Genomic DNA, 24234 nt, shown 5'->3' with positions numbered 1-24234 from the left:
ATGGCTGCGCAGTCGACTTTGCGGCAGCCGGAGGATCCGTTGCTCCTCCTCTTTAACCACTATGCGAATCTACTAAAGTCACGGATCCAGAGAAGCTCCCGACGGTCTCGACTGCTTGCAACTACTGCATTGCTTCTTGCGATTGTTGGAAGTGGGTATGGAGGATATAACTGGTGGCGAGAAGGGTCGAAAGAGAGAGCCCAGGGCCGAAGGTTATTGCGGAAGAACTCTGGAATCTTGAGGAAAGATGGAGCGAGGATCATTTACGTGCCGTCCAAGTCGTCCCTTTCGTCATCCGAGAGCTCCAGGGTTACGATACATCCTACCAAGTCGACGACGTTTGATGCCCACCGAAGATTATTTCTAAGCCCGCATCGAACCTCCGGGACATCGCTGATCCCTCCGCCGTCGACGAAACCAGGCTTAAATTTAGCCTTTCTTCACCAGCTGTTCAGCCTCCTTAGCATTATGATCCCGAGATGGAATAGCAAGGAGACAGGGCTTCTTGTTAGTCACGGCGTTTTCTTAATGCTTCGAACATATCTTTCCCTGATCGTTGCACGACTCGATGGAGAAATTGTCAGAGATTTGGTTGCAGGGAAAGGCAGGGCATTCATATGGGGAATTATCAAGTGGTGCGGAATTGGAACTTTCGCTTCGTACACCAACGCGATGATAAAGTTCCTCCAGTCAAAGGTTTCTATTGCGTTCCGTACACGCCTAACTCGGTATATCCATGATCTCTACCTCAACGACAACCTAAACTATTATAAGTTGTCGAATCTAGACGGAGGAGTGGGGCAAGGAGCGGATCAGTTCATCACTCAGGACCTTACGCTCTTCTGCACCGCTGTGTCCTCGTTATATTCGTCCCTTGGGAAGCCATTTGTCGACCTCGTTGTTTTTACCTATCAGCTCTACCGCTCTTTGGGACCAATCGCCTTCGCTGTCATTATCAGCGGCTATTCTGGTACCGCCAGCCTTCTTCGTCGCCTTTCACCCCCATTCGGAAAGTTAAAGGCGGTGGAAGGTAAAAAGGAAGGAGATTTTCGCAGCTTACATTCAAGAATTTTGGCGAACGCAGAAGAAATTGCATTCTATGGTGGCGCGGATATCGAAAGAGTGTTCTTGTCGAAAAGCTTCAGGGAGCTACAGAAATGGATGGAAGGCATCTATGGGCTCAAAATCCGTTACAATATGTTTGAAGATATCATTTTGAAGTATTCTTGGTCAGCCTTGGGATACCTCATTACATCTCTGCCGATTTTCCTTCCGGCTTGGGGCGGACTGGGTGGAATGTTGGAGATGGCGAGTACAGACACGAGTTCTAACCGAGAACGAGGCCGGATGAAAGACTTCATTACCAATAAGAGGTTAATGTTGTCTCTCGCTGACGCTGGTGGACGAATGATGTACAGTATCAAGGACCTTGCGGAATTGGCAGGGTACACGTCACGAGTTTATACCCTGATTTCTACTTTGCATCGCGTTCATGCCAACGCGTACTATCGAGGCCGTGATATCCAACCGGAGTTATACTCACTATCCGATGTTCAGGGGACGATCCACAGTGGCTTTGACGGAGTTCGTCTTGAGCATGTACCGATTGTCGCACCTGGGCTATTCCCTCAAGGAGGTGACGAGCTCATTGAATCACTTTCATTCATAGTCCATTCCGGCGAGCATTTGTTGGTCTCCGGACCGAACGGTGTTGGCAAGTCTGCAATTGCACGAATTGTTGCTGGTCTATGGCCCGTATATCGCGGCCTGGTGAGCCGTCCTCGAATCTTTGGCACTGATGGAATTATGTTCCTCCCGCAGCGACCTTACCTTAGCGTTGGCACACTAAGAGACCAAGTTATTTACCCACATCGTGAGATGGACATGAGAGAAAACAGGCGCACAGATGCCGAGCTTTTGCAGATTCTTGAGGCCGTGCATTTGGGATACCTTCCTGAACGTGAAGGAGGCTGGGACTGCCGGAAAGAATGGAAGGACGTCCTTAGTGGCGGTGAGAAGCAGCGGATGGCCTTTGCGCGACTCTTGTACCACGAGCCGCGTTATGCTTTTATCGATGAAGGCACGTCCGCGGTATCATCAGACGTCGAGGGACTCCTTTATGAACGGTCCAAGGAGCGAGGTATCACGTTGATCACGATCTCCACCCGCGCATCTCTGAAACGGTATCACACTTTCAATCTTACTCTTGGATTGGGCGTCGATGGAAATGGCTGGGAAATTGATCGTATCGGGACTGAGAAGGAGAAAATGGGCGTGGAGAAGGAGCTACAGGAGCTCAGAAAGCGGTTGAATAATGTGGAGGATTTAAAAAGACGGCGCGAGGAGATCGGGAACGAACTGCAAAAAGTCTGGCTTGATGATGGTAACCAGCTGGCTCCTCCATTGTATGAGGAGGCGATTGCGGTGGAGAGTCCAGATAACAACACAGTTGACTAATTTCTGACAGAGAGTAATTTTTTCTAGGAAGTGGTGGAGTATTGCATGAGCCGCGCACGATTACGATTGCAGGGTTGGGTTGAAGCATACTTTTGAGGCGTCGAATATATTTATTGTTGCCATGTCCCTGATACCTACATTGTATGTAAATAGTGTTTATTTCAACAAACAATCCTATAATTCCCTTGTCTACTACTAAATACCCAGGGTTAACTCTTGTTTTGACTTGCATGCAGCTACTGGTATTCTGGCAAAGGACAACATTATTGAGGGAAGCAGAGTTCTAGGTCACCAATTGACCTATGCATTTATATCTGGTCCCTTGCAAAATGTGAATTTTATACTCACAAGTGGTTCGATCTCTGTTTTGGTAATAAAGGCAATGCCAAACAGCCTCCCCAAGAACCAGGAATATGCTCTGTAATACAAGGCAAAAAAAGTGCCTGTATTATGAAGGATACACTACTAGTCTCTGATTGCACTGGATTGGCACCCAGCTATCAGATATTTAGCACAGGCAAGGATACTGAACGTGATTAATATCCTGCATGATATCCAAGCAATCATTTGAATTTTCGGGAAGAAGGTCTACAAGGAGATAGAGAATATCTAACTGTCCTGATGGAGATGCTCCAATCTCAAAAATGGGGAGATGATATTGTTCTTGGGATAGTGTTACTCTGAACACCCTTCCTCTGATTTGAGGTCCTTTGATTGGCAGTTGCCTCTTTTCCCATTTGCAGCGCTTATCAGACTCTCTGATTATTTGTGGGCGAGTTCGCAGCAACAAGTTTGCAGAGAGGCATCACAGGTTACACTCAGTCGCCTATATTCGAAGTGACACTTCTGAGAGCCAAAAAAAAGGAGAGAAAATGTCTAAAACAAAAGTACGTTGAGTGGAGAATGAAAATGAAGTGGTGCTCTCTGTACTCTTCTCTGTAGTCTATGAAAGGCAATTTTCAGTGAATAAAGGGGGTCCTTTCTAGTCGAGAAATCATCATAGAGCAATAGACCATGATTGTGTGAGAGTCAGTGTAATGCTGCCGCCTGTACGGAGTACGGAGTACTCCATACCCCGTCTCCTATCATCTCCGACTCACTGGCCGTTGCAATGAGGAAGTCTGTTCTGATGTTTGTGCTGTTTGCAGCCCACCAAGCCAGGCTGCTGGCGCTGTCCGCTGCAAAGATAACTACATAGTTAATTTGTCTGCCGTACCGAGAGGAAAAGCAATGATCAACAACCGGTCCAGAGCCATTCCGCCTGCGTCGGCGCCTCCCGCACACAATTATCTTCACCCGCCACCTTCTTGCAAATCATTCCTTTCAAATCTCAGCGATCAATCCACCTGCTGAACCGTTCTCCTTCGAATATTATGCATGTAGAACTCTCAGTAGGTGTGGACACCCCAGAAGTAGCAACCTTAGGGGCTGCTGACGACTCAAAGTTGTAAATAACGAGTGTTTGGTTTCACGGCCAGATGCCGTTGGCAGATTGCTGAACGGTGACGTAGTTAGCTGGCTTGCATGGCCGCGACCATTGCGAGTTGATTTCGCAACACGAGGCCCTCGTTGGGTGTCCCAAAGGAGCAGTCGTTCATCTAAGCGTGGCTTGGACATTATGCATGCGGCTACTTTCAGAGAGCTTCTACCATGGTTCTGTTATATCATACGATATGATGGGCGACTTCGGTACGGAGTAGTGCGAAGGAACGGGGCGCGACGGGTTTGTTCTCCATGTGGGTTGGTCCAGCATTCCACGTTCTTCAAGACCCCTCTCGCTCGAAAGCCTCGATCCTGGGGACTTTTGGTAAGTAATGTTCGGGAATAGTCTCATACATAGATGGAGTTATCCAATTCATATGTCAGCCAGATAAATCTAAGAGCCACTTGAGGTCGGAAGAGCTTGCATTACACCCGGCTTGGCAACAGGACGGCTCTGTTGCTGTCGCAGTTGCGAAACCCTTTGTTTAGCCAAAATGTAGACGCGGTCAAGGACTAAATGAAGAGTTATGAGAGTGGCACAAAAAAAAAGCAAAGTGTGCATCGCGGGAACGCAAACCCTGCTGCGAGCCGAGCGAATCCGAGTTTCTAAATGGGTTATGCCCTTGTTGATTTGATGTCAGGATCCCTGAAACAAGTCTACATTTGCTTGTTGTAGTTTAGTGGGCCTACGAGGATGTATCCATATTTAACGTAAGCTCATGTCCTCTTCATCGAGCCTCCGGGAGGAAAAGAATAGGATATCGCCGGTGGAATTGTCCTTGCAAATTCTTCCCATGATGTTGGCCGTACTCGCAGACGCGGTCGGTAGCCCAGTCACTGTGTATTTCGCAATTGCTCTGGGATTGCCCTTCCTGGTAACATGGCTCGTGAGCAACTTCAACGCCCGGTGGCCTCGCAAAGGCGAGCCGCCAATGGTCCCACATTGGATTCCTTGGTTGGGCCATGCGTATTCCTTTTTGTTCAACATTAACGGCTTTGGAGCTCGAGTCAAGTATGTTTTCGGTTTCCCTCTGCTAATATCGCACTGACATTCCCCAGGAAAAGATTTCCAAAAGAAGGTGCCGCGACGTCCGTGGTTGGCGGCAGACATTATTATACGATTTTGGATCCGAAATTGGCAAGCCAAATTTATCGCCGGCCAAAAGTTTTCCCAATGGAGGCATTCATAATAGCATCCCACGCGGCCTTTGGAACACCAGAAGCCGACCTGAATGTATTGAAGATGGGAATTCCTGGCTTCGAGCACGAGTCCGGTTACAAAGATGATGGCCGACGGGTCTGGCAGACGATGAGTAAAATGCTCCAGCAGCATTTGAGTATGGAGGGCTCAATCAATATGGCAACCACATTTTTACGAAAATTGACAGAAAATCTGGAGAAGGAATTCCCCAAGAACACGAGCTCCACAGATAGGATTAGCATAGATCTTCGCAGCTTCATTTTGAAACAATATGTGATGGCTTCCGTTGCGTCTCTTTATGGAAGCCATCTCGTGGATTCTTGGCCAACTATCTGTGAAGACTTTTGGGCGTATGACGAGTACACAAGGATCCATCTTGCACAAGTGCCAGAAATTCTTGCACCCAAAGCATACGGGTCTCGCCGGAAAATACTGAATATTCTTCTCCAGTGGGAAAAGGATGCCCGCCAACGCAAAGATCTGGAGAAGATGCTCGCGGAGGATGTTGAATGGGATGAATACTGGGGTGCACGACTCATTCACCACAGAGTAAAGTTTGCCACGGAAAATGGCATGTCCGCAGTGGCACGTGCTTCCATGGCGCTAAGTTTGATATGGGGGTGAGTGTCATTCGAGAACCACTTGAATACTGTTCTCCGGCTAAGATGTTAATCAGTCAAAATGCAAACGCCATCCCTATTGGCTTGTGGACGATGATCCATTCCCTTGTTAACCCCGGTGTTCAGCAGCGAGTTTCCGAAGCGATCGAATCATGTCGTAAACCAGATGGGGGGTTCGATATGCACCAAGTGGTAACGCACAAATATTTGAAGTCGGTGTTTCTCGAGTCTCTCCGGTATGGTGTGGCAGCGCCAATGGTCCGCGTAGTCCTTGAGACCACCCAAGTGGGTCAGTACACCTTCCATAAAGGCAATGTTATCCATATCGCTTCGAGGATATTGCACATGGATGATGATGTATGGTCACGCGGAGCCGCAGTAGGCGCGTCGGGATTTTGGGGCGAAAGATTTCTGGACGTGGAACGTGACGCAAATGGGAACATCGAAGAAAAGACAAACGCTGAAGCTGCGGTTTCCAAAGCAGCTGCAGATCCCATATCGTTGCCAGTTGGGACACGGTCAAAAGAGATCAAGGATCGCATGCTAGCATTCCGCGCGTTTGGCGGAGGAAACCATCTTTGCCCTGGGCGATTTTTCGCTCTGTACGAGATCGTTGCTGGGATGTCTACGCTGCTGACCATGTTTGATATCGAAGTTGACCAAGAGGCCTTGCACACGAATGGCATGCCCGTTGTAGATCAGCGAGGAATCGGTGGATTATTGCCAGACAGGAAGTTCATGGTCAAAATGAGGAGAAAATGAGGGAACTGAATCCAACATCTTGAGTTCTCGTTTCAACAATTCAGGTGGAAGTGATATTAGTTTTCTAAGTTTTGTCCCTCCACACATATTTCCAGTCAGGATTTGTACATTCCTCGTATGCTATATAAATTCAATGTGATCCGCAACTATTCATGCTTCAAAATCAAGGTGAATAGAATTTGATCAACCGATGAGGTCTGCACTAGGCACAAGGTTAAGTAACTAGTTAGGGCAACTTAGCGGCGTCACGTGCGCTTCTGCTTTACCTGCTGTTGAAACTTTCGTCCCTTGTTGGCTGCTTGACCTGATAACATGTTATTCTGGACCATATTCACTTTATCCTTTCTAGTTTAATTGGAAGACTCTCACTTGGATTTGGCTCCTGGTCTTATCATCACGGTGATATATATTGCCTTCTGAGTCTCTGACCTTCAACCCCATCATCCAAGCGCCAGATGGACGACGACATCACACATTAGTCCAGAAATACGGAGGAGCTCCAACATTCCCGGGCACTATTCAGCTTGAATGTACCAACTGACATAAAAATGCCTCCGGCTCTACCTGAATTTGAGGAGCTCGAAGCAGGGCCTTCGTTCAAGGAAGAGAAATGGGTGATAATACCCGTTGAAGACATATACAGCGATGGAGACGAGCGGCTCTGGCCGACGGACTCCCGCTATGAGGAAGCTGACCCGACAACATACCTGGAAAAGTTAGCTAAATTATGGATGCAACACATAAAAAAGTTCAAGCCAGGTCAGTCCTATACCCTGCCAGAGGATCCTTTTTTTGTGGGTTTTGGACAACCCTTTAGCAAACTGGCTTGCATCGATATAGCTGGAATATGCATTAAAAGATCTGCTGGTGTTTGGATTCTTATTTTCCATGTGCTTTTGAGTGACAATGTTGGTTTTGAGTATTCCCCTCTGCCTGCCAATGTATTAGAAGCCAGCTTTTACTAGGCCTCCTAGGAGAGTTTCACATATGGTTTCTACGGCGATGTGATGCCTTCTCGGCGTTTATTCAGGTGCAGATATATATTTTCTTCCTACATTTGGCATTTGTTGTTCATATAAACACTAACATCCTAGGTGCCCGCTAGATGAACACTATGTTCTCAGCCAGCTTCCAAAAGGCTATGCACTGTTATCTCGTGAGCGTAGAAGCCACCCGCACATTGTAAGTTTTTTGATATGCTCTATGTTGTTGCCCGCTGATGCTGATGACGCTCGGGATAGCGCGACAAGTTTCTTTTTGGCCACCCTTCGGGGGTATACTTCAACTCGGCCAATAAATTTTGGGACCACTTTGTCTATTTGATGAATGGTGGAACTTCTCCATGCAACTGTGACCTTTGCATACTCCAGCGAGAAAAAGGGACAACTATAGATTCAGCCGGGATGCCTCGCCTAATTAGGGGTCGAAGACGTGGTAAAGGAAAACAGCCTGCTGGCGCCACTCGAAAAGCAGCAGCAATTGGCCCAAGAAGACGCGGTAAGGGCTATGTATATTTACTTTTACAATGTCTTATGTTGACAATATCTGTGCTTATAGGCCGTCGGAAGGGGTCAAATTATCTTGCTGAAGATGAAGAAGGACTTCGAGATGTATTCAAAGAGCTCGTCTATAAACTTAAGATCAAACGATCTTTGGACGAACCAGTGGAAGAAACTGATAATATGGATTGGCGAGCGGAGCGCGAACAGCTCGTTGACCATCTAACCCGCATTTCCATGCAACATCGCTTCATCCCTCGAGTTGGAGAGCTGGTGTTGTGGTGCCCAGAACTTAAAGGTGATGTGAAATTTGATTTCAACACGGACACATTCCGTCAAGTCTGCCCAAAAACGCAAAAGTTTCTAGATCCTCCTGAGTGGCGGGCGGGAACCGTGGCCCAAGTGCCTGAAGAACTTGTGTTGTTAGGGGATATCTACTTTGCCTCGGAAAAATCCATGGCTATCAATATGTCTGGGTTCCGAATTGAAACGTTTCCAGATCCGAATAGCCCGGATAAAGCCTATTCAAGCCAGTATAAATATGTTCCCTTAAGCCATACCAGGCCTTTTAATATGTGGGATATTTTCATGCAAAATATTCCATCCGAATATTTTCATCCGTCTATTTTTAATGCGCTGACGGTGATGCCATCCTTCAGCTTTTTGGATAGATATCGCTTCGCAGGGACCTGGCCTCATGCCACCATCTACTGCAAAGGTGTCTACATTGGTGCAGAGCTCCTTGTGAAAGGAGATACGGTTCGCATCATGCCCGAAAATTGGTCGTGCGGAGCCCCTTTTGGCGCTGTGACCGACGTTCTTACTATCGAAGAGATAGTCATGGAGCTCTATGATTGCGACGCCGATCTCTCTTCTCCTTTATTAAGTGAGAAGATTGCTCCCCGTGTGAAGGGGCAGGCATACACCATTTCTAAAGACAGGGCGTACCGCGACCTTTCGTCTCCAAATGAGGAGGCAGAACCATTGACAATGGATGAAGTTATGGACGCCTTCGAAACTGTCTCGATGCGCCAGTACGGACCGTGGTACCGCTTACATCCTCCTGACCAAGAAATGGAAGTTTCAATCAACTTGATCATCGGTCGCTGCTTTGAGGCCGACTACATGAGATTGATGCTCGGTAGCACAGATTTGGATCTCGATTTTGAGGGAGTCATCTCAGGGCGTGTGTACGGACGTGATGTGGATGATCGTATCCCCGAGAACAGCGAATGGTTTGCAGGAGACTATCGTCTTGAAACCCTCGCCCTTGAGACGTTTAATGGTATCGAAGTTGGAAAATACGACGACGCTCGGGACTTGAAGATGTGGCGCGCCAATCTTCGGATTATCGACGGTACAGCCACGTCGGCGGATGTTAAGGACGCAAAATTGCCCCAGAGAAAGGGCCGCCGGGTAGTGGAAGACATCATTGGCGGGAAAGCGGATTCATCGAAGTTCAAAAAGATGGGGAAAACGAGTTCGCTGGTTAGTACTGCGTTGGCGCCACCTGATCCATCGACCAATGCTACTTCAAACGACCTCACTTCAGCACACGATACTGCGGTTGATGAAGATGGTTATGAGCAAGACGATGATGTGTCTAGCATTTACCATGATGCAAAAGCAGAGGCGGACGAAAGCGAAGACTCTCTCAATGTGTTGCTGCAAATGGGCACGACTATCGTTCGCGGGGGAACGACGGAATCTGAGGGCGGCGACTACGTACCACCGTCCTCTGGAGAACCAACTACAAAGCGGCGGAAGTTCTGAAGCGTACGATCTTTTTCGCCATGAATATGGTGTTGAAATCCTGTTCACTATGACGAACATTCCTCTGGCTGATTTGCTTTTCAAATATCAAATTGGACAGCGTTGCTGCATACATGCATCTATGATGAGCGGGTTAAATGCGTTCTGACCATGGTTTGGTGGCAATTGGCGTCGGCATACTTTTATTTTCTGGATTTGGCCTTGATCTATCCTGTGGTCTGTTTTGTTTTTCTTCCTAGTGTATTTTGGCCATTTTCCTTGCATTGCGGACGGTGATCTTTGAGCCGGCGAATTGAATGCATTTCGCTATAACAGGCAATCTATCTCTCCTAAGCGGCCTACCATGCCCTGGCTGTCACGTAACCAAGAACACTGATAAACATCCTATTGTATCATAGCTACTTTATCTCAAGACATAACCTTGATCCAATTCATGCAGCTCCCTGAAAACCCCTGGTCAGGTTGCCCTTGATGACACCCTACAGAAAAAATCCATCTGCTTAACGAACCACATATTTCTGGTTTCTAACTCCTTTTCTGGGTTCACCAGCTCAAAATCAAAGTTCCTAACCAACTGGGGAACGAGCTTCGACATTTCGAGTAAGGAGATATTCTTACCCAGGCAGGTACGAGATCCAAGGCCAAACTGTTTAGTAACACATTTGTATAAGCTATTGAACATGAATGGAGGCCTATTTGAAGTCACTTACCGGCAGGAAATAGTGATCCATTTTGGAGAGTTGAGCGGTGTCTGTTGTAAGCCATCTATCTGGTCGAAAAAGGTGAGCGTCCGCACCAAAGACAGACGTATTCATGTGTGCCACCCAGCTATTTATGCCGACAACAGTCTAATAGAATATGATATCAGCAGTTGCGGAATTTCAAAGGAAATTAAGAATACGGATGTCTTACTCCTGCTTCAAAATATCTACCAGCAAGAGTGACTCCGCCATCAGGGACGACTCGAGCAAGCGGTAAGCCAGTAGCTGGGTGCATTCTTAGACCCTCCTTTATTACGGCCTGTAAATATGGCATGTTTTGGGTTTCCTTGAAGGTCACTGGGTTTGATAATCTTCCTTCCGCAGTCATGTTATCTATCTCGCTTCGGAGTTTTGCCAAAGCGTCGTGGTTTCGGCAAAGATTGTACATAATCGAGCTTAGGGATATAGAGGTTGTGTCAGAGCCAGCAACTATGTTCGTTAAGCAGCCCATGAGGATGTTGTAGTTTGTAAACTTTTCTGGGTCCGCGGAATGTGCTTCTAGGAACTTGGTAAGGAAGTCCGTTGGTCCATTTGAGGGAACGGTGGTGAATCTGGTTTTGCGTTCAGATATGTTGTCGAGAGCAAACCTGACATTATATTCCTCCCCCGTTGCTTTGGAGCCCCGAAAGAAACTTAAGAGACGGAAGAGAGGCGGGTGGATCTTTGGATACACTCCCACCATTGTGCTATATGCCATTTTGTTGTTAATCGACTCCATTATCTCCCCGACATCTTCACCAGCGTCGAGAAAACCAAAGCGTTTTGAGAACTGTATGGAAGAGTTAATCACGGAACAGTACCTCAAAATGTATCTCTAAGGGATAACAGTAACAGGAAAAACAAACCGTGATTTCCCCAATCACATCAAAAGCGAAGCATTGTAGCCAGTGACCGAAGTTGATACCCAACTTCTGATCCGCAAATCCCCTCAACCGCTGATCGAAAATGCCGACACAATCATCCACAAAGCCCTCATAGGACACCAAAGTCGACAGCGAATAAGCGGCAGACACTTTTCGCCTCTCTGCAGCATGCCGCTTCGAATTTCGATCCGTAAAGAGGGTGAATCGACTCGGATCCGGGTGGGCCCATCCCGCATACCAATCTGCTTTCCGAAACTTGCTGCCAGGGCCGTAAACTGTCCTCACTGCTTCAGGGTCATCTACACTGTATTCATTCGGGGCTATGCGGACAATTTTTCCTTTTTGATGTTAGTTTTAGTTTTCATTAAGCCCTAGATGCGTACAACACACCATGTCGGCGATGAAGCTCAATGTTGACCTTTTCAAAATGCCCGCGGTGTATTTCACGGAGGTACCAGAAACGCGTGAATCTCGCAAGGAATGGGCCTGAAATTGATCTATTTCTTGAAAATAATGCAGAAGTGATTGATAAAAGAAATCTGAGTGCGATGAAGCAAAGGAATGCCCCTAGGATCATAGAGGATAAACCCAACATTGTCAACAAAAAATTGTGATAGCAATCACAAATCTAGCATGCCAAAACTGTCTTCTTGGTTAGCTAGGCAATAACACCCATGGTGGTAGTGGCATGGATTTTGGAAAACGACGAAGATAGAGGCAACAGAAACAAGAGGTCGAAGATGCCCTATTCGACTTCGGCTCTACTTAAAGCGTTTGTCGTATCACAAATTTTAAATCGCAAAAAGTAATACTCTCAGCTGCAATGAATACGAGTTCGCGAGTCTAGCCAAAAGGAAACATAACTACTCCGTACTCCAGGGAGTTAGTGATCTGGGCTATGAAGGCCGGTGAACGGCACAGGTAACAACTGTCGTATCATGGTCAGACAACTGCCGACTTCCATTGTCGGGATGGAATATGTCCCGGATACAAAATATGGGGTTGGCAAAGAGACACAGAGTGATCCTTTGGAGAGGAGTTTAGCTTACTAGATTAGGATAGGAATAAATGGCTTGTCATCACCTCTCTTTTCTTTCTTTTCTTTCTTTTCCCTTTGTGTAGGTGTGAGAGAGCATCTTTTGCAGAGTTAATTCTCTGTCATTTAGTGCTGATAAACCCGCAACGCCATGGCATTTTAGCTAGCAATATCCATGACAACAGATCAAGGTGTTTGTAACTGAAGCTGAGTTAGAGCTCTGAGAGTTTGTTTTCTTGCTCCCAACCACTACTCTGTTACTCCCCTTCTTCCTTCTCCCTCCTCAACCAGACTTGCAAGAGCACAACTCAGCTGAACCCACCTGTGCTAAAGTGCAGCCTGTTGATCATCCCAGGACATTCCCACTCTGGTGTTGCTTAGGGGGATCTGTGCGCAGAAATCAACGAGATGCTGGTCGGCATCGTGGGCCCATGGTTTGTCCCTGTGTGCGGGCCAATGAAGGCAGCTTTGGAGCCATTACACACCATCGCTGCTGTCTCTCTTAACATACTTAGCAACAAGTATCTGTATGAACCACTAATGACAAATTGGTTAATAATCGGCCAAGCTTACCCTCGGCAATTGCTTCACCAAGCCCGAGGAAGTGATTCCGCCAGCGCCGAAGCTGATCGTCCCCGCGCCCTGTGCATTCAACCCCACACAAGTCGCGACGCTTCAGGCACATATCAAATACAGCCTGCAAAACAAAACGAGCAAGCCAGAAAGGGGGGAAAAAAAGCCTTTTGGGCCAAATAAGGTTGTGGGAGACAATCGAGTGACTCATAGCTCAACAATACGATCTTAATGATTCCTCTCGACAACTTCTCTCGCGAAATCAGCAAACGTCTTTCCCGTTTCCACCTCTTCACTCAGATTTGGCTGCGTAAAGACAGCCAACGTATTCCGCGCAATTCGTGCTTGACCCGTTGTTTTCGCACCTCTAACAAAATGCGGCACCGCCTTGAACTTGCCCTTGGTTATAAGTTCCAGTGCTTCTCCGGTTTGGAAGGCGAGACAATCTTTCGGTATGTTCACTTTGACAACTTCACCTGTTCTTGAACGGATATACAATCCTGCGTTTGAGTCTGGAGATGTGCCGAGTTCCGGAAGGGGGAATGTTCTGGAAGGATCTGCACCCGGAGGATTTGCTGCTTCGTCAACGAACATGGCGGATGTAAGACCCGTGAGGCACCCGTGATCAAGATGTGTCGCGCACCAGTCATCTTGATTTTCTTCTTCCTGAGAAGAAACATGGTCAATCGCTATGTTTTCTGCAGGACTCGGGAAATAGTGTAGTAACCGCGCCTTGGTGGTCGTACTGGTTTTGACAACATGTTCAAGGTAGCCTGGTGTATAGCCGTCGATATTAGCTTGGGCATAGCGATCGCAAGCTCGGGCAACAAGAACTGCGGTATCGATTATGAGTGTACACAGTTCCACCAGGCTTTGGCGAAATGTGGGCAGTCTGTCGGTGGGTGGCCATATATTTGGCGCCGTATATTGTGGGAAATCAGGGTAATCCTCAGCCGGCGTATTTTGTAAATCGGGGTCCTGATAAAATGCACAGTTGACATAGTAAGATCCTTTCAAAGTATCGAAATGCCCTGATCGAAGGGTTTCTTTCCCGCATGACCATCCTACCAAGTACTTTGCCTCGGCGCAAGTGAGGGATTCTATCCGCTTGTTAGGTCGGGCCTTAGAAGAGGGAAATTAGATGGCGAGAAGCTTCACCTAGTTCATCCGCAGGCAATGATGCCAAATACGATGAATTAGATAGAACTTGAGCTCTAAGGTCCTTGAACCTCTCAGGGAGATCTTTAACAACGATAATTCCCAGGGACGAAGGACCAAAGGCCTCCGCCAGTGCCTCAAATGACACAGAACCTGGAATATTTCATCAGCAAGACATCAGCAACAATACGTCCATCCATCCAACCTTCAGTAAGCTCCTGTAGGCTCAACGTAACCGGTTGAGCTTGATGAGTGGAGATAGCCATGGATTTTCTAGAGTTGTGTGCTGAGTTAGGCCAACAATCAAAGGAGGTGGAGAGGTCAGGCTGTTTTACACCAGTACGGAGTCTTCAATGAAGGTATTTATGATGGCCATCCGTCAAATTAAGTTAGGTTTTTGCGTGATGGAACAAGGAGCAGGATGACCAGAAAGCTCCCCAGGGGCCAGCGCCCACGAGTCAGTTACGGCAGAAGACGTCCGGGACGACCTGAACATTGTGAACCACAAGCTTTTTATACCCACATGCTTGGCTACATTCCACATGCCAACCCCGCAAAATGTACTTTATTTTTTCTTTTTTTCTTTTTTTTTTTTTTTTTTTTTTTTTTTTTTTTTTTTTTTTTTTTGAGAGATCAGGTAAATCTGAAACAGAGCACCAAGTTTCCCAGCTCACAAGATCAGCTGGTTGTTACATGGTAAAAGTGTGCCAAATTCAATATGGACATATGTAAGCTCGTTAATGACAGCCTGCGCTTGGCAATGCTTCACAAGATCCCCAAGTGATAGCGCATGAAATATTGCTATCACTTTCATGATATGGAGGCTTTCTGAGGGAGGTTTGTGGGAAGGAGCTAAACATATATATCGATAACTCGTCAGAAGTTTTCAGAGTTATGGTATGCTCTTTACCGCTGCCTTGTCCTCCGGAGTCATGTCACATTTTCAACTGCCATAGATGCAGGGCAGTTAATTCCCCCCCGGCGTCAGCCTCAGAGATTTTCGCCGACTCCCATACCAGAGAGTAACTACATGGAGTAGTACCATCGAAGCCGCGTTGTGGCATGCCTAATAGCTCACAAGCCCTCCGGAGAGGTTTCAGCGCCAGATCATGCTATCCCAGCCGTGAAGCAAAAGGAGCGATGTTTTCTTTTCAGCCTAATTATTTCTTCCACCAAACATACTAGAACTTTCTCGGAGTTCACACCTCACCTTGCCATCTACACAATGAGCATGCTTCAGGGACAAAGGGCTCCTGGTAGCCAGAAACCCCCTGAAACCAAACATTGTCTCGATGTCTGCTGGGTTTCTGATTGCAGTTCCTTTGTCCGGATAAACATAAATATCTGCATCGTGAAGTGCATTGCAGACTGGGTGGAAGCAAGGAAGATAGCAAGCGTTTCTTGGCTTTTATTTTCTTGTCTTCTCTTCTCCTCTTTTCTCCTCCCCTTCTGACAGGGAGGGGTTGCGGGTATGGAACCAATCAAAGCCATGGTTTGCTGGTGCCCTGGTGGGGACTCGGTGGGCAAGCCAGAGGGTAGACCGTGATCCACGAGCCCTTAAAAAAAGTGTTCGAGGATTCTTTCACCTGCGGTGGGTTAGCAACACGTCAGTTATGGCTAGCAAGCAAGGGGAAATACTGAGCAAGGTACAGAATTCCACGCCCTGAATCTACGATAGCGTACTCCGTACTTAGTACGATACGAAGTATTTGACTTCTGAGGAATCCAGACACCCATTGCAAGCGACATGGGAGCAGATCCTCCGTCTGCGAAACACAGGCTCGTTAATATATATATATACTTGAGCAGAACTGCTATATGATCTATTCCCTGACACAACCCAACTTTGCTTCTTGAGCTTTCCCTTCATAAGCAGTGGATATCCCCGAAGCTTCTGTTAACATTTGTGATCCAGCGCGGATTTCTCCTCTAGCGTTTCCCCTTTTGTCCGTTGCTAGGAACACATCAGCTCACTATATAAACAAGCACGTGCTCACCTCACTTTTCACACCCTTTCTTCTCCATGAAGAGATTTGAACAGATGGTTGAAGAGCACCTCAAGCGTCTATATCAAGAGAAAGAACTGGACTCAACAGACATGCACGTTGATATGGATTCTCCAGCTGAACCGTTAGCTTCGCTTGAATCTGGTGATATAAATGATAATCTAGGCACCACGCATGATCATAATCTTATCCATTCTGAACATGGGGAGATAGATACAATGACCATGATTTCTGGCATCTCTACTACTGAATCTCTCGAAAGCCCCTTTCTTGAAACTGCGACCCGCTTTAGCCCAACGAATCCTCCTTCGAAACGTAGCCATGAAGAGGAAGGCGAGATTGTAGAAGACACCTCGAAAAGACCCAAGCAGCCAAAGAAAGTCTCCGGAATCCCATGCACATGCGCCATTTCGAATAATTGCAGACGTGCAGCACAGAACAATGTGAGCGATTGCCGAACCTCGTTGGCGCCTTTCCGTCGAAAGCAGAAGCCAAAATCCAGAAACGCCATGTGAGTTCTGCCCCTAACAGTCTATAACTTTAGACTATCCATAAATGCTGATCCTGCAATAGCTTTCCAATTGCCGTGTCTACAAAGCAGCAAGCCAAGGTCAAGCGGAATCTGGACGAGATGTCTCAAATCCTCTCTCTTTTCAGGAGAGCGCGTACTTCATCTCCAGGCGATCTTTCGCATATATTTACCCAGATGAGGCAGCGTGTTCAGCAGCTGCCTTTCTCCGAAGTCCATCCTTCGTCAGAGGCCATCCTAAAATCGCGATTCCTTGATGCAGAATCTGGCTTCCCAGCAATTGCCAACAGTCCTTTGATTCCATGGGACATTAAACTTGACGTGGATGTGCTTCGCCTACGCTGGGAGAAGGGCGATATTGAAACTGGCCTTGATCGTGGGTTGATAACCAAGTGTGCAAGGATCGTTAGCCGAAGTTTCGATCCTGCATATAAATACAGAGTTTCACCCTTCTACGCTGGAGAAGGAAACCTTCGCAACGGTCAATGGTTCCCCTGGCAGCTGAGTGCAATTCGAGATGGAGCCCACGGAGAAGTTGAAGCTGGTGTTTCTGGCCGTGAGGGTCTCGGCGCTTTCTCAATCGTTCTTAGTTCCAGCCACAGATACGCGGATAGAGATCAGGGAGAAACAATCTACTATTATGGCACCTATGGAAAGAACGGCAAGATCTCGCATGGCACTAATCTTCTCCTTGATGCCCATCAAAACGGGATCCCAATCCGTGTCCTTCGCAGTTCCAAGCTTCCTGCCATAAACAAATACCGCCCGGCCGAAGGGTTACGCTACGATGGGCTGTATAAGATTGAGAGTGAGGAACTCATGGAGGAAAGCAGCTCGCTCTATCGGTTCAAGCTACAACGTGTCGAAGGCCAGACTCCCATCCGTTACTCAGGTCCGGAAGCGAGACCAACTCCCAAGGAAGTGGAAGAATTTAGAAACCTTCAGAAGTTTGCCTCTGCTTCGAGACCCAAAAAGTCTCCTTAAACGGGGTCTATCTCGGAATGATATGAAGGTCTATTTGGCCGTAAGGTTTGGGTGGTCTTTCCATAACTTGATTCTAAGGATATTCTGCAACTGGACTTACTTTAAAATCTTATGGGAACACGACGCGTGGAACGGGTAATTCTTCAGAAAAGTATCTGGGTCAGAAACTGGTAATATAAGGAGTTTTCAAGGATGGGACAGAATTCATATGGTTATTTCTTTCTTGTTTTCTGAGATATCTGCTTGTATCCATGAACTCGCTTAAGTTTGAAGGTAGAGCGAACAGATGAAGGCTACTGTTTATGATTGCAGAACGCACAGCACCCCAACCAATGGGAAGATCTTGAACTTATATGTCAATTTTTAGAAGGGTTGCCTTGCTAACTATCCCTATACCATCAAAACTCCATCCCAATATCTCAAAATAAGTAGAGATCGCGCTTAGAATGTTCTACCCTGCGCTCTGCTTCACAGTGCATGAATAGATATGAATCACAGCATCATCCGAACTCCGATTGCGCCGGATCCCATGCATCAAACGGTTCATAAAAAAATTCGTAAAAGCTAGACAAAGATGAAGACGGGGAGGGGAAAACGCAAAACGAGGAAAGCGAAAGGATACGTGCAGGTCTTTCTCACAAAATAACCTTTTTTGCATCCCTTGGGTGGCTCTCATTCGGACAATATGGGCATTTAAATTTGCCACCTTTGCTTAATCTCATTAGAGACTCTTCGGCAACGACATGCCCGCAGGGCATCATCATAGGTGGGTTGTCATCGGTGGTCTGTTCTTTAGAAACAGGACATACAAATATAGAATGGAAGAGGTAAGATGGTGGAAGAGGGATTTCGACCTAGTTATTGGGGGTCAGAAAGGGAATGAAAGCACGTCATGGCCATGAAGATATGCTTACGGGTAATTCATTCTGAGTGGTCCACTCGGTGCGTTTCTCTTTCATGATAGCTTGGAGTTTGAGAAGGGTGGGAAGAGCGATTGCCCCTGCCGTGGCAGCGATATATAGAGGAGAATCGGCTGATAAGCCAAGTAGAGCGCAGAACTCGCGTGTGAATGCCGTAGCAACATCGGACCATGCCCAGGGGTTATTGAAAATAGATTTATACGGAGAGTCATCAAGATTCGGACAGAATGCCATGGCGCCCATTAACTGTTCGACCTCACGAAGGTGTCGGGCGTGGAAATGGCGAAAATCTGTTCTCGCATATTCGAGTGCAGCGGCTCTGCCAGCTATCATCGATGTATTGCCCGTCTTGCCGCCATGAAACAACCATACGAACTGCAGCCGACACAGCTCGAATTCGAGATTGCTTCCCCTTTTCTCCAGCTCGACTCGATGTTCTCTTGCCCAGTCGATGGCAGGCAGTAGATTTTGCTCCTCACGCAACTGGTGTAATATACGATACATCAAGGAAAATTGGTCTCGCATTTCTCCGGATTGCAAATCATCAAATTGCTGGTATGCATTGTTGCGCTGACCTGAGCTGGGTATATCGCTAAAGGACTGTGCAGGGGTCGGATTTGCCGCCACTTCTGAGAGGAAGGTGGATGCTACGGAGAACTGGCCTTCTCGCAACAAATGCATTGCAATCGCCCTATTGACGAGAGCAGACTGCAATGACAGAGCGTCATATTCGGTGCTCGGAAGGGGCTTATCTTTGAATAGCTGCACATTCATATATTCATTAGAACATTACCTACCCCGCGTCATAGTCCAGGAGCATCTTGCCTTGTCCAGAGCCCTGCCATACTTGTTCAAGGCAGTGTAAGTTTCTTTTAAACTGTCGTTGATTGTATCAAAGGAGGCTTTGGCCGGGTTTTGAAGTTTAGCCAGGGTTATCGAAGCGGAGCTCGGATCTAGAAGTGCCAAAGCGGTTATTCATATTCTGTCGTCCGCCAGTTCAGGAGAAACACAAGATGGACACCCTCATGCGGACAACATACCCCTTTCAATAGCATCTCGAGCTTCTCTCAGCAAATCAATTGTGGCCTGCACGTCATTAATACTCTTCGAGCTCTGCGCCCGCTTGAACACGCGCTGGTGCTCCTTCTGTAGCAACTCCATTTCCGACGTTAATAAGGACTTGGATGGTTTAGATCAACTCCGTAGGCACATCTTTCGTGTAAAAGGAGTTTAAACGGCGAGGATAGGGAAAGTGAGCGGCTTGGATGTGAAATTGGTTGCGGCCAGAAGAGCGGAGGAGGCCATCGTCCACATGGAGCTAATGGTGGTGGGTGAGGAGCTAAGTTACCGGTGCTGTTGATGCTTTTTTGTCACCTGGCGTTCTCCAGGACGAGTGAACTGTAATTCGGTATACTAGCGGTTTCTTTTACAGAGACGATACTTTGATTGGCCATTATTTTTAAATTCCGCCAAATCTACCCAGTAGTAATGGCAGATCCAAGTATTTCAAAAGGTCAACCAATAGGATGCATGTAACAATACCTGGGCTGCGCCTGTGACGTTGGCTGATTATTTCCAAGGTTACAGTACACTTTTGGGTCCGCCAGCAGTCTGCCCCATCAATGTGCCGCGATGTACGGAGTATTGAGGCCTTGACCCCTGGCCTTCATAGGACAGCAGCCCTCGGACCAAACAAGAGACAACTATGGTGTATCTGATACGAGGATATGATTGCAATGGCTCTTGAGAGTGTTGAATACTGGTTATCCTGGGATCATTTGGCGTATTGGAGGCATCGGAAGCGTTTCTCTTGTTCAGGACTCGTTGGGGTCAAGTGGGGATAATCCGATACCTTCAAGCACGAATTATAGCTACGACAGCGATGATTCACAGGCCTCCTCGCTTTTCATACAATATGGCACAGGGTGTCGGCTCTGAGCCATCTTCCCAGCGTCGTACAATCCCGGATCAGAGTGCATCCGCCTCCCCGGCCGAGAAATCCCAGCTTCAAGCACCGGCTCAGTCCACGGGCGAAAACCAGGCCGTTGTCTTGGACGAAGGCTACGAAAGGCTGGTATTTACCGATCCTGTAGCCTTGAAGTGCCTAGAGGAAGACCCGTCGACGGTGCTAGTGGAAAGACGATGTACCCTTATTGGGTATGTGACCTACATTGTCGAGCAATGGGCCTGCTCAAGGGTTCATCCCACATTCGTTATCAATACCTATACCGGGGACCCATCTCACACTGCTGTTGCCGGCGTTCTCAAAGTTCCCAAAGATGAGCAGCTCTGGTCCCCAAGGTTGAAGGTTTACTTCAATACGATGGCCCAACCCCACACCCGAAAGCGAGAAACTCCATGGGGATTAATGATGGTGACGAATTTAAGCAGTTTCCCCTCCTCCCTGACAGTTATTGATATCCCGGAAGGCGATGTCAGAAAATATCGAGAAGATTTCGTCGTCAATGAGAACCTGAAACGTCTTGGGTGCTCTGGCAGGGCTGGGCTAAATTTGAAACAACCAACGCCCGCGACCGAAGCCAAGTTCTATCAGCTCTACAGAACAAGTGAACGAGTGCCACTATTCAATGCTGTGATAGGCTTGGTTAAACTATGTCAGATGGCCTTAAGTGTGTTTGATAAACTGGCGTCTGAATACATAGATGGCTTGCTTTGTGACGTGACAGAGCGGGCAATAAACGATTGGTGGACCGACATTGGGACGGAGCTTTTTAATATTGAGCCAAGCGATGGCATACTTGGGCCAACAACGGTTTCGGCGTTACTTGGAACCTTGATGGGGGCAAGAAACCGACTTCATACATGGGGTGCACCCGTTTCCAAAGACGCATTCGACATAGAGAATTTGAAACGAGGCATTGGAAGTTTCCAAAAGGCACTCAAGCTTGAGAAGACCAGAAGGTTGGATAGGCAGACTTTGGACAAGTTACACCGAGTAACAGCGAAAGCTGCAAGTGGAGAAGGATGGGCTGTCCCGCGAGCAGTCAAGTCCACAGTCGCGGAACTTGGTGGCAAAGGAGGAGAGATGGTCATGGGAATTGTTGGCGGACGCGACAAGGCTGGGATCTCGGAGGTCGAAACTTTAGATATAGACCGATTCGTTCAACTCGTGAGTGGCGAAAGGTCCAAATGGCTCTGGCATGGAAAGCTTCGGAAATCTTACACCGACCCTTTCCGACATGACGCTGGAGAAGATGAAATGCCATTTTCCAGAGAGGCATGGTCAAGCAGAAGGAAAGACACGTGTAGCCCCTTTACGTCCGCTCGCCCTTCCCTCGAAACGGAGCAGTCTTGGAAGCATCTGGAGACCCCAGTATCCGCTGATAGCAAGGAGCAACAATTGAAATATGCTCTTAAAAAAACGGTTAGTGGCAGGGTATCAGACGCTCGCGCTGGACTCGGTCGGTTTAGGGATGCTGTTGGACTGCCAGCTTTGCGTTCTCACCAGCATCACAAACAACTAAAGGAAACCATCGATACCGATACTGATGTGCCTGATCAGCAAGCCACGGATGTGGCACTGGCATTTCCAGGGACAAAAGGCAGGTTAGAAGGTATCAAGTCCTTGGGAGATGACGCGCGTGTCTCTGGAGCTACAAATTTGGATAAAGGCAGGCCCGAACTTTTATCAAGCCCATCAGACCCCCTGCCTACGAGCGAGCCCGGCCGCGGCTCAACAGAATTCCAAAGCCACCTACCCCAAGCAAACGAGAAGTCTCAAGGACAGTTATCAACGGATTATTTAACCCCAGAGCCACGGGTATCGTCAGGCACGCTGGATGAGTTTTCACATAAAAGAGACCCTACGTATGAGCCGCTCATTCTTACTAGGGTCCTTCGTCGAGTGCCCAGTTGTCCATCATCCCTCGCGGAGGATCCAGTATCAAAAATCCAGGCTCGTTCCGTTCGACATTTGTCTTTTAGTGCCGTTGAGGAGCCGATGCTCTCCCGCCATTTCATCGACGATTTAGACCCAGCGGACCCCGAATCAGATAACACGATAGTGGATCGAATTCTCTACGAGGACATGCGGATTGACGATGAACGTGCCCTGGCGACTAAAATCGCCGACCTAGACATGAACACAAGTGCTTGGGTGGAAAGCCAAGTAGTTGCAGCGGAGGGTATTGACATCACCGCGTTCAATCGTCTGAAGGAGCTAGACTCCGCCTACCAGAATAAACACGCTGAGTATCAAGCGCTACAAAGAAGCTCGACCGAACTGGTTTCAACGGAAAGCCAGAAGTTGCTTGAAGGGTCTAAACGGCTAGAGACGCTAGGCGCTAAGCTCGATTACGAATTGAACTCACTGCAATCGAAAGTCGAGGAGGTCGAAGGCGGTCTTATTGACTATGAACATCAGATCGGGGCCTTAGAGAGCCGGCTGAGAGAACTTCTGAAGGCAGAAGAGCAGTCAGGAGCTCCATGGCTAAAATGGGCCAAATGGTTTTGGAATGGTGGGACATGATACTCCCTTTTAGATTTGTGTACATTTTACTTTACCCTTTCTGTGATGTATAGACAAGCCAGTAAAGTTTGTAATGATAACTGTCCTTCAGAGATTCGAAGTCTCTCAGTAGCAAGATTAAGAAGCATTTTGTACGAACTGGAGAGAACAAAAAGGTGAATTCTTTGCATAATGTACAAAATATCATCAAAACGACGCATTGATGGCCCGTAACTGTAATGGAGAAAGATTCCTAAGGCTCAGAATATTTCGTCCAGCGAGTTGTTGTTTTATTTCTTGCGCATGCGACCTTGAATATTTTGTCAGGACCCGAGCCCAAGTGCATAAAGTTCAAAGAAGAAGGATCTCACGCTTCCCATACCAAAAAGCGAAAAACAACCCAGCCCATCTATTATTTAGCTCCCAATAGATAAAACAAGTAAAAAAACAAAAAAATAAGAACAAGATCACATTCCAAAACCAGCTCCCGGCTGACCGGCGCCGGCTTGGCCTTGCATCTGGGCCATCTTCTCCGACACCTTCATGTGAACCTCGAAGAATTTAGAAACGCAGCGGTCGAGGCAGACGGATTCGCCTTTGTTGAGATCGCCTTCCCGATAGTCTGGAGGAATGCATTTCTTCATGCATGCAGCGTTGAGTCTGCGAGAAATGAATAGCGACTGTTAGCAACCTGATAGATAGCACGAGGATTGGTGCGCACTGAGGGAATAGGACCGGACAAAAGCAAACGCAGGGTGCGCGATCCTACGGAATGCAGCATACCGGTTGACCATGTCCGTGATCATCTCGAATTCGAGCTCTGCTCTTTGGATCTTCTCCTCCGAGGATATTTGAGGGCGGCCGCCAAATAGGAAAGACATGTTGAGCGCGTAAACGGAGAGATTTGTTAAGGGGTCTGTGTAGCTATGATAAATAAAAATAAATCCCAGTGTTAGCGTTTAAGAAAATATTGCAGGAATTAGTCCTGAGAGAGTGTCGATGCTGTTTAACGACCTGGCCGGCGTGCTTCGTCGAGCTGATAACAAAATTTGGACTGGCGGGCCCGGGAGCTTTGGTTTGACGGGCCGATGATAACCCGAAGCGGAATTTCAACATCAACCAATGCATAAAAGTATCGGAAG

At 47.5% G+C, this 24234-nt stretch overlaps 11 protein-coding genes across 11 annotated transcripts; 6 read left to right on the top strand and 5 right to left on the bottom strand.

Moving 5' to 3' along the window:
* On the top strand, positions 1–2457 carry D8B26_000574 (uncharacterized protein; the record flags this gene model as incomplete). The annotated part of the gene is made up of 1 exon (XM_003071376.2): positions 1–2457. The coding sequence occupies one exon, from the start codon at positions 1–3 to the stop codon at positions 2455–2457; it is 2457 nt and encodes an 818-aa protein (XP_003071422.2).
* A 2201-nt stretch (positions 2458–4658) lies between these two features.
* On the top strand, positions 4659–6522 carry D8B26_000573 (uncharacterized protein; the record flags this gene model as incomplete). Its single annotated transcript, XM_003071375.2, has 3 exons — positions 4659–4951; positions 4999–5760; positions 5817–6522. 3 exons carry the CDS (start codon positions 4659–4661, stop codon positions 6520–6522), a joined length of 1761 nt encoding a protein of 586 aa, XP_003071421.2.
* A 366-nt stretch (positions 6523–6888) lies between these two features.
* On the top strand, positions 6889–9794 carry D8B26_000572 (uncharacterized protein; the record flags this gene model as incomplete). Its single annotated transcript, XM_066123269.1, has 4 exons — positions 6889–7281; positions 7628–7704; positions 7764–8019; positions 8080–9794. The coding sequence occupies exons 1-4, from the start codon at positions 7071–7073 to the stop codon at positions 9792–9794; spliced, it is 2259 nt and encodes a 752-aa protein (XP_065979343.1). The 5' UTR covers positions 6889–7070.
* Positions 9795–10251: 457 nt separating this feature from the next.
* D8B26_000571 (uncharacterized protein) lies at positions 10252–12013 on the bottom strand (the record flags this gene model as incomplete). Its single annotated transcript, XM_003071373.2, has 5 exons — positions 10252–10440; positions 10505–10642; positions 10707–11324; positions 11401–11756; positions 11809–12013. 5 exons carry the CDS (start codon positions 12011–12013, stop codon positions 10252–10254), a joined length of 1506 nt encoding a protein of 501 aa, XP_003071419.1.
* An 849-nt stretch (positions 12014–12862) lies between these two features.
* On the top strand, positions 12863–13210 carry D8B26_000570 (uncharacterized protein; the record flags this gene model as incomplete). Its single annotated transcript, XM_066123268.1, has 1 exon — positions 12863–13210. The coding sequence occupies one exon, from the start codon at positions 12863–12865 to the stop codon at positions 13208–13210; it is 348 nt and encodes a 115-aa protein (XP_065979342.1).
* Positions 13211–13255: 45 nt separating this feature from the next.
* D8B26_000569 (uncharacterized protein) lies at positions 13256–14451 on the bottom strand (the record flags this gene model as incomplete). The annotated part of the gene is made up of 3 exons (XM_003071372.1): positions 13256–14127; positions 14186–14338; positions 14391–14451. The coding sequence occupies 3 exons, from the start codon at positions 14449–14451 to the stop codon at positions 13256–13258; spliced, it is 1086 nt and encodes a 361-aa protein (XP_003071418.1).
* Positions 14452–16208: 1757 nt separating this feature from the next.
* D8B26_000568 (uncharacterized protein) lies at positions 16209–17704 on the top strand (the record flags this gene model as incomplete). The annotated part of the gene is made up of 2 exons (XM_003071371.1): positions 16209–16702; positions 16765–17704. 2 exons carry the CDS (start codon positions 16209–16211, stop codon positions 17702–17704), a joined length of 1434 nt encoding a protein of 477 aa, XP_003071417.1.
* On the bottom strand, positions 17021–19393 carry D8B26_000567 (uncharacterized protein). The gene is made up of 2 exons (XM_066123267.1): positions 18619–19393; positions 17021–18558 (listed from the first exon to the last, which is right to left on the bottom strand). The coding sequence occupies exons 1-2, from the start codon at positions 19303–19305 to the stop codon at positions 18340–18342; spliced, it is 906 nt and encodes a 301-aa protein (XP_065979341.1). The 5' UTR covers positions 19306–19393; the 3' UTR covers positions 17021–18339.
* A 20-nt stretch (positions 19394–19413) lies between these two features.
* D8B26_000566 (uncharacterized protein) lies at positions 19414–19936 on the bottom strand (the record flags this gene model as incomplete). The annotated part of the gene is made up of 2 exons (XM_003071370.2): positions 19665–19936; positions 19414–19577 (listed from the first exon to the last, which is right to left on the bottom strand). The coding sequence occupies exons 1-2, from the start codon at positions 19783–19785 to the stop codon at positions 19414–19416; spliced, it is 285 nt and encodes a 94-aa protein (XP_003071416.2). The 5' UTR covers positions 19786–19936.
* A 374-nt stretch (positions 19937–20310) lies between these two features.
* Positions 20311–23175, top strand: D8B26_000565 (uncharacterized protein). Its single transcript, XM_003071369.2, has one exon. It carries the CDS (start codon positions 20507–20509, stop codon positions 23111–23113), a length of 2607 nt encoding a protein of 868 aa, XP_003071415.2. The 5' UTR covers positions 20311–20506; the 3' UTR covers positions 23114–23175.
* Positions 23176–23559: 384 nt separating this feature from the next.
* TIM10 (protein transporter tim10) lies at positions 23560–23973 on the bottom strand (the record flags this gene model as incomplete). Its single annotated transcript, XM_003071368.1, has 2 exons — positions 23560–23752; positions 23876–23973. 2 exons carry the CDS (start codon positions 23971–23973, stop codon positions 23560–23562), a joined length of 291 nt encoding a protein of 96 aa, XP_003071414.1.
* Between the last annotated feature and the right edge of the window lie 261 nt (positions 23974–24234).

The sequence above is a fragment of the Coccidioides posadasii genome, chromosome 1 (assembly GCF_018416015.2).
Source record: "Coccidioides posadasii str. Silveira chromosome 1, complete sequence".
NCBI classification, from domain to species: domain Eukaryota; kingdom Fungi; phylum Ascomycota; class Eurotiomycetes; order Onygenales; family Onygenaceae; genus Coccidioides; species Coccidioides posadasii.
Note: the sequence above shows the minus strand (reverse complement) of the source record. Positions and strands in the feature narration are given on the sequence as shown.